Genomic DNA, 13,214 nt, shown 5'->3' on the forward strand with positions numbered 1-13,214 from the left:
CCCTCCAAAGACCTTTTTAAATAAAAAGGTTCCAGGCCCAGACCCACAGTACAGCAGCTGTGCTGTGCATAGAAAACAAGATCCCACATCACTGACCACAGTTCAAATCCTAGCCTCAAAGGCTTGAAAACACACTGGGCATGTGTTATGTGTGTGTCCAAAATACTGAAAGTATGGAGAAATGTAAGAGAAAGAACTGCAGTATGGCTGTGCCCCACAGGAGAGTGCTTTTTTCTTTCTCTGGGAAGTACACACACACACACACACACACTCTCTGGTAATTAAAAAAAAAAAGTTCCAAAGTAAGGTAATTAAACTTCATATTTAATAAATGTGGATCCCAGAATAGAAACAGCATCATAAAAATGGAGACAGGCAATGAAGACTTACATGGGCTGGCCAGACTGTAGGCTGTGAGTCATCAGACTTGATAGACTTCTCCACTTTAGCATATTTTTCCACCTTAATGATCACAACAAGAGATAACAGATAAAATGGATCAGTATTCTGACCAAAGAAAAGAATCCAAATATTGGGTCATTGGAAAAGTCATGCCTTTTTTTTTTTTAATTCAAAAATGCATCATGACTTTTTTTTTTTTGGGAGAGGTTTTTCACTATAGGGCGCGTGCACTCGCCAGACAGACAGAGACATAGAGACAGAAAGTGAGAAATCACCCCTGAGGGGGGTGGTCACACCGCAATCCTTTCTCCTCCATTCTCCTCTCGGGATCTTGGGCACGCATGCACACGTGCCCGGCGTGAGTTTTAAGCCACGGGGTCTGGGACGCGAACCACGGTCGACCACGTGTGAGTCCAGTGACATAGCCATTACGCTAACTGCTGGTTCCCAAGTTGTTTTTTTTTTTTTTTGAGAGGTTTTTGCTATAGGGCACGTGTGCTTGCCAGAGAGAGACAGACAGAAAGCGAGAAATCATCCCCCAGGGGATGGCCACACTGCAATCTCTTCTCCTCTAATCTCCTCTCGGGATCTTGGGCACACACGCATACGTGCCCGCCGTGAGTTTAAGCCACCGGGTCCAGGACTTGAACCGCGGTCGACTACATGGGAGTTCAGCGACATAGCCATTACGTTAACTGCTGGTCCCGCATTATGACTTTTCTGACTCAACAGCTCAACAATACAAGGTACTTGTTAGCACAAGAATTCTTTAATCATTAATACTACCAACTACTTCTACTCAAGCAATTTAAAGCTTTTCTGGTATGGTCAATTAAAACTTTTATAATAAAATAAATTAGAATTGGGGCCGGCAGGTGGCGGTGTTTAAAGGCTCTGTATTCCCACGTGGCCAATTACGGTTCGAGTCCCAGACCTGGCATCTTGCTTTCTCACTTTCCCTTTCTCTCTCTCTCTCTGGTCATATTAAAAATAATAATAACAACAAATGAAAACAACAACAACAACAACAAATGGAATTAAATAAATAAATTAGAATTTCTTTGAACACTAACTATTTATAAACACTAACTATTTATAAACAAAGCAGCCTTTCTGGATAGTGTACCTTCCTTTTATCCATAAGCTAACATCACATTTGTCCTTCAGAGCCTTCTCTTTAGAAAAACTAGAATGCCAGACAGACAGAATCAAAACATTTTCCTTTTGGAAGGGTTTTAAATGTAAGGAGTTGCCATGTAACAGGAAGACAAAACTGGAAAAAGTCTAGGGAAGATTACAGTTGACAACAATTTTTTTGAACATTTTCCAATTCCTACCTCCAAGTCAAGTCATATAATCCACATATCTCTTAATGGTATGTGTGAAATCACATGTCCTCATCATCCTGCTAACTATGACTTTAAGAGTAACTGAGACTCACCTGGGCACCTGTTAACACAGATTTTCACATTCCTCCCCTGGAGACTCCTATTAAGTATGTCTTAGGTCTGAAGTGAGGCTAGAAATCTATATGTTTAACTGATTCTTCCAACTGAGCTAGACTAAGAAACCACAGGGCCTTGTTACCTACAGTGTGATCTGTGGACCCCAGTACCATGTAAGGAGCTTGAGAGAATTTCAGCATCTTGGGCCCCAGTCCAGACTTGCTGAATAGGAATCTGCCATTTAACAAGCTCTCTAGGTGATTCATATATACATTAAAGTCTGGAAAGCACAATTTGTTTTTTTATCCAAAAATGCATCATGACTATTTTTTTTTTTTTTAGAGGCTTTTGCTATAGGCCGCGTGCGCTTGCCAGAGAGAGACAGAGAGACAGAAACCGAGAAATCACAAGTTGAGTATCTCCAATCTGAAAATTCCAAATCCAAGATGCTCTAAACTTTGAAGATGATACAACACATGGAAAATTCCACCTCATGTGACTGGCTGTTGTCAAAACATAGCAATATAAAAATATTACATATAAAATTACCTTCAGGGTATGTGTATAAGGTATATAAGAAACCTAAGTGAGGGCTTGCTCTGAAGCCTCATAGATAAGGCTGCTAGATCCTCCAAGGCTGACTGTGTGGTTCAAGTCCTGGACCTGACAGCTTGAGAAACACACCAAGTGCATGTGTTATGTCCAATCCCAAAGGAGAGATGGAGGAGAAGAGTTGTGGTGAGACTATGTGCCATGGAGGGTGAGTTTTCCTACTGCTCCCCATTCCCTTCTTTTTCTAGTGAGCAAAAAAGGCGGGGGGGAAGAAACTGAATTTTTTGTTTAGGCTTGGGTCTCATACTCACAATTTTTCATAATATGTATACAAATATTCTAAACTCTGAAAAAAAAATCAAAAACCTTGAAATCTGAAACACTTGTGTTTCTAAGTATTTTCAGACAAAGGTTATTCAAACTGTTCTACTTTAAATATCCAGCCTGTCCTACAAAGCTAAGGAGGACAGGAGGAGCACATAAGCTACCAAAAGTAATGGGGCTTGCTCCCTTTAGCTGTGTGTATAGTGCATTGATGGTTTTGGCTTTTCCCTTTCACAATTCTTTCAAAAAATCATAGTAATAAGAATAGTAAAAGTGTTAACTTAGGAAAGATCCAAAAGAACAAGATATCTATAAAATGAACAACTGTCTAATAGTTGAGTAATAAAAAAATAGGAGAAATAAAGGAAGATAAATACAAAAATATTCTTCTCATCAAAATATTCTTCTCTCTTCAATCATGTATAGTTCATGTGTATTATAGAACAGTAAAGACTACCACCCAAGGTTCTCATCTTGACCACGACTCCAGTATTATTATGAGGAAAGAAACAATAAAATGTTATAATGAAATTTGAAGAAAATCATAGACATTTCATGTACAGTATGTCATATGTACTGTATTTTCCTACATTTTAAAACTGTTTTATTATTCTTGTCTAAAAAGACCTATATTATGTGTTATGTTCTAATATAACTTAACATGAAAGAATATACAGCATGTAAAATCAAGCAATTGATTTTATTTTTTAGATGGAGCTTTTTGCAGTAGGGCACATGCACTTGCCAGACAGAAAGAAACAGGAAGTGAGAAATTATCCTCCAGGAGTGATGGCCAGGCCACAACCCCTTTTCCTCCATTCTCTCCGGATTTTGGGCACTCGTGCAAATGCACCCAGTGTGAGTTTTAAGCTGCCGGGCCCAAGACTTGAAACACGGCCAACTACTTGGGAGTCCAGTTATATAACCATTATGACATCTGCTGGTCCCTTTAAATCTTTTTTTTTCCTTCCTTCCATGAATCAGAGAGACACAAAGAGAATGAGTGAGATAAAGAGAGTGAGAGAGAGTAAAAAAGAGAGCCAACATGTCCCAACAGGATTTTGATGCCATAATCCATCCCCAGCAGCTTCAGCCAGCCCTAGATCATGGGCATGCACACCCATCACAGTCCAGGTCTCTGGATCAAGCACAGAACATGATGGCCAGCCTCATGGAGCACAGAATTTTATGACTGGGCCAACATCTAGCCTTCTCATTTTATTTTTAAAAGATGATCGCTTTATCAAGGTACAAACTATCTAATGGTAAACTCTTAAATCTAATTAGGAAAAAAAAAAGAAATTCATGAACTGACTTACATCTACTTCGGAAGGTACAGCCAAATTACAGGGACTCCGTTTCCACATATCTACACACTGGAAAATTTAAAACAGTATATAAATACACTGAAAATTCAAAATAAGGCAGGCTTTTTAGTACAATAAACTTTATTAAGGAGTACTTACATTTCCTGCTTTAGAAATTTTGAGGTCATAATGCTGACCTGCTTTTCTTTCCTTCCTTTTTTGTAAAAAATCAAGTAATTTCAGCTGAGGAGGAGGTGGACAATGAGACAGATCCTGCTGCCGATTCAGAGAGGACCTGGAATACCTCTTGAAACATCTGAAATATTAAGAGTTTGAACTAAAAAAAGCTAATTAAAGAAATTAATAATTTATGAGAGCTTAAATTAGTAAACAATGAATATGTTATTAAATCACAAATATTCATCAAACACTACCACATGCTAAACAATGTCCAAAGGCACCAGTGAGTTAAAAATGAACAAGACAAACAAAATTTCCATTACCACAGAGCTGACAGTCCAGAGAGGGAGTGAGACATTTACCAAGAAAACAGGTAATTTCAGAGATTATAAGGAGTAGAAGAAAAAAACAGTACTGCAGGAAGTGACAGAAAGGGCAACATTAGGGAAGAGAAGAAGGGAAGAACTCTGAAAAACTGACATGTGAACTAAGATATGAATGATGAGAAAGAACACCCTAATGACAGATGTGTGTCAGGGAGAAAGAAGGGGGATGCCTTCCTGTTTCTAGCCCAAGACGTTTAAGAAACTGGAAGTCATCACTTGGTTATACCAATAACTACCATTCCCAAAAAGAACAACAGGCAAATGCTGAGGATTGTGGCTTGCTAGAGCAGAAACCCACAAGCACAAACCTCCTTGGCAACCAGTGCCACATAAACTGCCAGAAGCTTGGTGTGGATAAGTCTGCGTGATTAAAAACTCTAAGGGGATCTGGTCATTAGGATGCCCCACACTTTTCAGATTTGTCTCCAGGGGATTGAAAAGATTCTCATAGTGAATACTGAAGAAAAATCCCCTTGTGCTTCCCACAGGGAGAGGAGAAAAGGAAGCATTTTGAAAGATTAGTGACTGCCTATTTGAAACAGAATTTTAAAGGGTGCTGAGACTGAAACAAACTTGGTTAGTTTCAAAAACAGAAAAAAGGCACATATGACTAGAGCACCAGGGTTCACTTGGTAGATGAGACCACAGATAAGGGCAAGAGCCTTGCAGACCCATGGTAATAGAGTGTTTAGAGGGGTGATTTCTTCCTTTCTCTCTGATGAGCACACACACCCTATAGCAAAAATTAAAGCAAAAAAGATGAACAAAAATTAAAGTGGGTACTGGATATCAGAAAATGGGAAAAAAAAAAAACTATTCATACTTGGTCTTCTCTCAGACTCTTTGTGTTTTTGGTGAACAGACTATAAACCTATAGGAAATCAGTTCTTTAACAGACAGTAGAAAATGCACTTCAATATAAAATAGAGCATTAAAAAAAAATCATAATACACAAAAAATAAAGTACAAGGTCATTACTTAAAAAGCCAGAACACTTATACTCTTGAAGGAGAAAATACTATAAAAACAAAATTTAGAGTTACTTGTCACAAGTGTAGTTTTAGGGCACTCTTTCACAAAGACAATTACCGTTTCATTGGGCGAGTGTTCATCTTTTGCTTGTTATAGAGCAGTCTGTTTGCAGTGCAAGTTACTGCTATAGAAGGATCAAGACACAGGGGTTCAGCTGTCGCTAGGATCAGTTGGCTCTCAAGCAAAAGTTTGTCTTCCTGAAATGTATTAGAGCATGTCAACACTAGATTTAAGACTCTGAAATGCATAGTCATGTATAACCTCAGCTAGAAAAACGGGGTGGAACCCTGATGAAGACTTCTGTAAAATACAGTATCTAGTTTCAACTTTAGTAACCTGCCAGCATGAAGAAACTTCTAATGGAAATCTAACAATCTGCACATTATATGAAATGGTCATATTGTAAGAATTCCAACTCATTAATTCAGTAAGTATTCACTGAGCATCTACTATGTGTAAGGCACCATTCCAGGGGTGGAGATAAAGCAGTGAGCAAAACCGATAAAAATCCCCTGCTATCTTAAAACGCATAGAGTCATGATGGAGTACAACACTTTCAGTAACTGAGAAGTAATAGTCCTACTAAGAATAAAAATGACTGTAAATTCTATATACCCAGTTCTAAAGTACATACAGGCATTTTACTGGTGTCACATAACTTACTTTACTGAATCTGGCCCCAAAGACATGACACCAGCTGCATAAGTGTACATTCCCAGAATTCTGAAAGGATGGGAAGATAGAAGATGGAAAAGGGATTGTGGCATGACCATGCCCCAATGGGGGCGGGAGGTGGTTCCTCCCTCTCTATCTCTTTCTGGCAAGCACACCTGCCTGCTACCAATTTTTTTCTTAAAATATTTTCTTTTGAAGGAAAAAAAAGAGTTTTTTAAAATAGTCTCATTCAGGGTAGGCCTTGTGGCCTAGCAGTGAAGAAAGCCACATCTCACATGGCTAACCATGGTTCAAATCCCATCTCCTGCAGTTTGAAAAACATGCAAAGTACATGCGCACGCTTGCTCCAAATCCCAACAGCGTGAAGAAATGAAGGAGGAATTTAGTCATTGTCACTTGCCATTGAGGGGTACTTTTTCCCTCTCCCTCTATCTCTAGTGAACGTACATGGCTGTTGGTGATTAAAAAAAGTTTAATTCAATTTTTCATCACGGAAGTTTTCTATTATTTATTATGGAAAACAGAAGCAGTTTAATAACACCTATGTGCCGAGACCCAATTTCATTTAACAACTACTTTTAACTTTGAGTTTTATTTGTTTTGCTGGAATAACTGCAGATAATTGCAGATGTTATGTTCTTTCATTTGGAAATATTGTAGTAAGTATTGCTAATTGATAAGGACTTTTCTTTTTTTTAAAGAATTGTTTATTTCATTTTGTTTACTATTATTATTATTATCACTTTTAAATTTGACAAGAAAGAGACAGAGACAGAAAGAGAAATGAAAAGTGAGAAAGCAAGGTGCCAGGTCCAAGACTCAGACCCTGGTAAGCCATGTGGGAGTTCAGAACCTCAACCACCAGGTCATCTGCCAGTCCTGATAAGGACTTCTAATATGCAGTCTAGGTTTAAATTTCCCTCCACTGTCCACAAGAGTATATTTTCAGTTGGTTTGTTCAAATTTAGACTCAAATAAGGTCCACCACACATTGCACTTCATTTTATATCTCTTAAGTATCTTTTTTATTCTATAACAATCACTTCTTCCCATCTTTTTTTATTTTTTATTTTTTTTGTCCCTTCTTTTCTCCTTTGACCAATTACTTTCTAAAGCTTTCAATTAACTGGACTTGGCTGACTGCTTCCTCACAGAAGCACTCCATGATGTTTTTTTTTTTCTTTTTCTTTTCTTTTATTAAAGATTTTTGCCACAGAGCATGTACACCCACAGGAGACAGAAAAAAGAGGGAAAGTAAGAAATCACCCCCCCCAAGGGGGATGGCCATGCCACAATCCCCTTTTCTCCATTTTCCTCTTGGGATTTTTGGGCACACATGCACACAGGCCCAATGTAATTTTCAAGCTGCTGGGTCCGGGACTTGAACCATGGAGTTAGCCATGTGGGATCTAGCAGCTTAACCACCATGCCACCTGCTAGTGCCTATGATTATTTTTATTCTCTGAGTTCCCTATGAACTGCTAGATAGACTTAGAGGCTAGATTTAATCCCAGGCTCTACTTTTTTAGACAAGAATTCTTCTAGGAGGCACATTTAGATCCAGCGCCTGCTTTTAAAACTTACTGTTAACCTGTTATCAAATGGTTTTAAGATCTAAGGATGAGTGCTGTGTAGTCATTGGTTCATTAAGACTTCTAAACTAATATTTTTAGAATGTAGCATTTCTTTTGCATCTATTACCTTGAATTTTTCTGAAGAATTTCCCCTTTAGTTAGTACCTGACTACCTAAAACACAGTTCTTATACGAATGCCAGAATATGTACTTTATTTCCTATTTATCAGTTTCTTACTGATGCCCTTGCAACCTTGTGTGGTGACCAATGAGTTTGTTTTTAAATACCCTTTTAATTTTCTTGTACATAAAACACGGCAGTTAGTAGCTACTGATGAACTGAATCTTAGTTTATAATCACATTTTTGCTTTTAGAGATTTTTGCTATAGGGCACGTGCACTCACTAGGGATACAGACAGAAAGCAAGAAATCACCACCCCAGTGAGGATGGCCACACTGCAATTCCTTCTCCTCCATTCTCCTCCTGGGATTTTGGGCACACATGCACACATGCCTAGTTTCAGTTTTAAGCTGCCAGAGGTCCAGAACTCAAACCACGTGGGAGTTCAGTGACGAAACCATTATGCTATCTGCTGGTCCCTTAATAATCACGTTTTACAAAGAAGATAATTTCTATTATTTATATTTTCTTTGATTTAATAATTATATCTCTCTATAGGAGCAAACAAATAAACACTCTTGGGAACAGCAGATAGTGTAATGGTTATATCGCTGGACTCTCGAGTTTAAGTCCCAGACCTGGCAGCTTAAAACTCACGCCAGGTACGTGTTTATGCATGCACCAAATCCTGATATGAGAATAAAGAAAGGATTGTGGTGTGGTCATCCCCCAGGGGGTGATTTCTTGCTTTTTGTCTCTCTGGCAAGCACATATGCCCTATAGCTAAAATCTCTTAAAAATCAAACAAACAAACAAAGAAAAAGTAAATAAACAGTCTTGTGAATGAGCACATCATGAGCCAGAACTAGAGAGTTAACTGGCTATTCTCAGGGCTAAGACAGTATATTCTAGCACCAAGGCAACCAGTATAACGGGCAAAAAAAAAAAAGACATGAGTCCTGTTTTAGAATGCTGGATCCTAGAAAATCAATATGCATTTATATCCTTGGTAAAAACAAAACATTTTTCTTCTCTTTGAGAGGAGAAAAAGAACTAAGTCTCACATTGTACCTATCAGGTCAGTATGATCCTTACATAATCCCAAGCAACTGGGATTCAACTATTACTTGAAGGATTACTGCATTAAAAGATCCTCAAGTTTTTCTTTATTTCAACTTGCCAAAGGGTGAGTGCACATGCTAGAGATAGAGAGCAAGATAGGAGGAAAAAGTATCTCCCAAAAGGGCACAGTCATGCCACAATCCCTTTTCAACCATTTGTCAATCCTGCTTGGATTTTGAGCATACAAATACGTGTGCCCGATGTGTTTTTTAAGTTGTTGGGGCTGTGAGTCAAACCATGTGGTATCTGGCTTCCTTAACCACAAGATCATGGGGCCAATCAGAGACTCTTAACTTCTAATGTTTATAAATAAATTCCAGTTTTTCACAAAAAATGTCACTTTATTCATGAATAAAATATGAGAAAAACATTATCTTAACTTAATAAAGAGTATTGTTTATCACATATTTTACCTGTTGGGGATCAAAAAATAAAATAACTAACCTGGGTCCATTTGTGGTTATCACTTGTTATTGAATGTACATCACAGATTAAAGTCTAGAAGAAATAAAAATTGAAAAACCCATTATGAACACAAACATATGAAGACATTTAATAAAACTCAGAATAAAATCTAAAATAATACTTCTTAAACATTCCTTACCTGCATTGTTGGACGTAAGAGAATGTGCCTACTTTGATAACCAGGAGATTTCATATTACTAGACTGTCTGTAGTCACGTATTTCTGCTATGACACATCCACAATGAAAAATATTAACCTGTTTTGAGTAAAAATATTTAAGTAAATGTCATTTCTCAAAAGACTAAAAAGGTACATTTGCATGGAATGTTTCATATTTTTTCTTTCTTCTTTTTTTTAAAGAGGTTTTTGCCTTAGGACACGTGTGCCAGGGAAGAGACACAGACAATAAGAGGGAAAGTGAGAAATCACTCCCCAGGGGGAATAGCCATACCAGAATCTCTTCTCCTCCATTCTCCTCCCGGGATCCTGGGCAGGCATAGACGTGAATTTCAAGCTACTGGGTTCAGGAGTCGAATGACACTCGACCATGTAGGAGACCAGTGACATGACCGCCATGCTACCTGCTGACCCCATGTTTCATATTCTTTACACATTCATGAAATATCTCTGGCCCACTCACATATTCTTCAGTTGTGGACTTATTACTATGAAAATCTTTTTAAAAATTATTTATGTTTATCATGGTTACTTAAGCAGTTTAAAACTGCTTAAGTTTCTAATGATAACCTGATTTTGGCATTTACAAAGTTAACATATCAACCTTGGGCATTTATACACCATTTACATTATAGATCTTTGGAAACGCTGTCGTTCTGAAGCTCACTGGTTCATAGTTACACTTCGCTAACTTTGTCATTGTTATAAAGTTTGATATAGTTAAAAATTATCAATTACCAACACTGCTAGAATTTCAACTTCTAGATGTAAGTTCTGTATTTTCTTTACTAATTTCCAGAAATGAAATCTTAACCTTTATTAATAAGAGATATGCTAACTATAAATTTACATTAAAATACTTTCCTAGGGCCAGTTGGTGAAACAGTGGTTAAGGTGGCTGTATCCCACATGGCAGACTTTGCGGTTGAGTCCTGGATCTGGTGGCTTGGAAAAACATGCCAGGTGCATGTGCATTCATGTTTGAATTCTCAAGAGGAGAATGGAAGAGAAGGGATTGCAGAATGGCCATTCACCCATGGGATGATTTCTTACTTTACCTCTGTCTATGTTCCTCTGGTGAGTTGCATGTGCCTTATAGCAAAGCCAATAAAAAAATAAACAAAGAAAAATATTGTTTTCTATTCTTTCTACACCTAAATACAAAAAGTCTTATCACTCAAGTGACTTGCCATGGTCACTCACAGTATTATGTTCTTCACCCACTCAGAACTTTTAGCAGGCACTGTGACCTCCCTGTTACCATTCTTAAATTCTTTTGTAACAAATATTACTAAGAAACCACAAGTGTATTATGTGCCAGGCACTGTCTAAGAAGTTTTACAGACATAGCAATGACACACTTAGCTCACAGGATGGGAAGACAGACAATGAACAGGTAGAGAAAATAAGATAATTTTAGATAGTGATGAATGCTATAAAGGAAATAAAGTAAGGACAGGCTAACACACATTTTATTCTCAGATAAAAACCTTTCTAACTGAATGATGTCTTACATGAGTTCTAAATCACAAGAGTAAGCCAGACATTTGGGGCAGATCATTTCAGATAGACAGTATGACTCCTAGGAGCCTAGGAGTTAAGGCAGCCAAATACCACTTGCTGACTGTGTGGTTCAAGTCCCTGAGCCAGCAGCTTGAAAAACACACCAGGTATATGTGCATGTGTGCCCCAAAAATCCCAAAAGGAGAGAGAGATAAAGAAGAAAGATATTAAGTGTGATTATTCCCTAGAAGGGGTGCTTCATCCTCTTGTTCTCTCTTTCTCTGATCTCTCTGGTACACTGTATGGCAGGAAAAGGAAGGGAAAAAAACAGCAGATATGAAAGGGTTGAGTAAAAATAAACTTGGTGTGTTTTAAAAGAAAGCAAGAGCAACTGGAGTTTAGTTAATGAGTACTAAAATTAAGAGAAAAAGACAAATAGAAAACAAGTTTTGTCACATAAGAAGATACTGGAGGAATTCAAACTAGGATATTAGCTTTTCTCTTTTTGTTTTGTAAACTTAACTTGGCAATCTGTGGAGAATTAATTTCTTGAGTTCCAGAATAGAAGCAAGGAATTTAGCAAGGTAACTGTGGCAGACTGTGACCAGACATTTTAGAGTGCTAGCTGGTACTTACTGATGGATTGAATGTGGAAGGTAAGAGTAGAGTCATCTATCAGATTGAAGAGACTGGTGATGGGAATGGGTTGGAATGTAAAATAAAAGGTTTTACTTTTATCACATTAAATTTAAGGAACCAATTAAATATCCCCAAATAAACATGTAAGTTGAGAGCTTGGTGGAATGGTCATGGTGAGAGATAGAAGCAAGGAATTAAATTATATACCTAAAAGCCATAAAACTGGCAGAGATAATTGAGAAAGTACATTATTAAGGAAGAACAGAAGGCCCAGGACTGAACTCCAAAATGTGTACAAATTTATGAATAAAACAAAATGACAACAACAAAAAAAATGAAGTAAAGAGAGAGAAAAGCCAAGAATGTGATGTCTCAGAAGCCAAGAAAAAGGTATTTCAAGAAGTTATTACATTAAACTGTGCTAAGAGACCAACTGAGAATAGAAAATAATCAACTGACTCAGTGTCATGGACTGACAAAAGCTGCCTCTGCAGAATGGTCATGTCATAATGCTGCATGAGGTGGGTAAAGGAAAGAATGATGTTAAAAAAAAAAAAGAAAAAGAAAAAAAAAGAGATATGATGATTATAGAGAACTAGAGAACTCTAAGCCATTTTCTTGTCTTGTCAAAAGGAATAGAATTAGAGGATAGTAACTAGAGAAGGCCATGTAGCCAAGGAAGGATTTTTCGTTTTTGAGCAATAGTACATTATATTTGCATTCTGTATACAGTACAAAAGGGAAAATAGAAGAGAGGGAGGTTACACTGCGTTGTCTGGAAAGTCAGTATGTGTTTTGCATAGAGAAACAGAAAATACATCATGACTTTCCCAAAGACGTAATAGTTTAAAGTCTTTGAGAAGGAAGGGAAGGATCCAGAAAACAAGTGAAGGGGATGCCTTAGAAACAGCATACATCATTCCAAGGGAAAACCAGGGAGAAAGTGTGTACAAATGTAAAGACCTGGGTTGGTGCTAAAAGGAAACAGTGTTCCATCTGATGGCTTCTTTTTCCTCAATAAAGTACACAGTACAGCTGAAGTTAATCAAGGCAGTAAAAAGGAAAAAGAACCAAGGTAAGGGAGTGATCCTAGGCTGATTATGAAAAGGCAGATATAAAGAGCAGTTTCTGGACTTTAAGTGTAAAACTTTATACATACTCAAAGTAATGTCCCTCATTTTCTTTTTTTTTTTGGAGAGGTTTTTGCTATAGGGTGCATGCGCTCGCCAGACAGACAGAGAGAGACAGAGAGACAGAAAGCAAGAAATCACCCCCCAGGGGGGATGGCCATGCCGCAATCCCTTCTCCT

General features: G+C 37.7%; 1 protein-coding gene across 2 annotated transcripts in view; it reads right to left on the minus strand.

Annotated features, from left to right (window-relative positions):
- SUPT20H (SPT20 homolog, SAGA complex component) overlaps positions 1 to 13,214 on the minus strand; it is a 56,174-nt gene that overhangs the window by 21,718 nt on the left and 21,242 nt on the right. For both annotated transcript variants that reach the window (XM_027774088.1, XM_027774087.1), the window contains exons 8-13: positions 9,726 to 9,842; positions 9,566 to 9,619; positions 5,686 to 5,825; positions 4,190 to 4,346; positions 4,043 to 4,099; positions 391 to 462 (exon numbers count right to left, since the gene is read on the minus strand). In XM_027774088.1, the coding sequence (XP_027629889.1) occupies positions 391 to 462; positions 4,043 to 4,099; positions 4,190 to 4,346; positions 5,686 to 5,825; positions 9,566 to 9,619; positions 9,726 to 9,842 (597 nt within the window). The remainder of the gene's footprint in view (positions 1 to 390; positions 463 to 4,042; positions 4,100 to 4,189; positions 4,347 to 5,685; positions 5,826 to 9,565; positions 9,620 to 9,725; positions 9,843 to 13,214) is intronic.

This window comes from Tupaia chinensis, unplaced genomic scaffold (assembly GCF_000334495.1).
Source record: "Tupaia chinensis unplaced genomic scaffold, TupChi_1.0 Scaffold000402_1, whole genome shotgun sequence".
NCBI classification, from domain to species: Eukaryota; Metazoa; Chordata; class Mammalia; order Scandentia; family Tupaiidae; genus Tupaia; species Tupaia belangeri.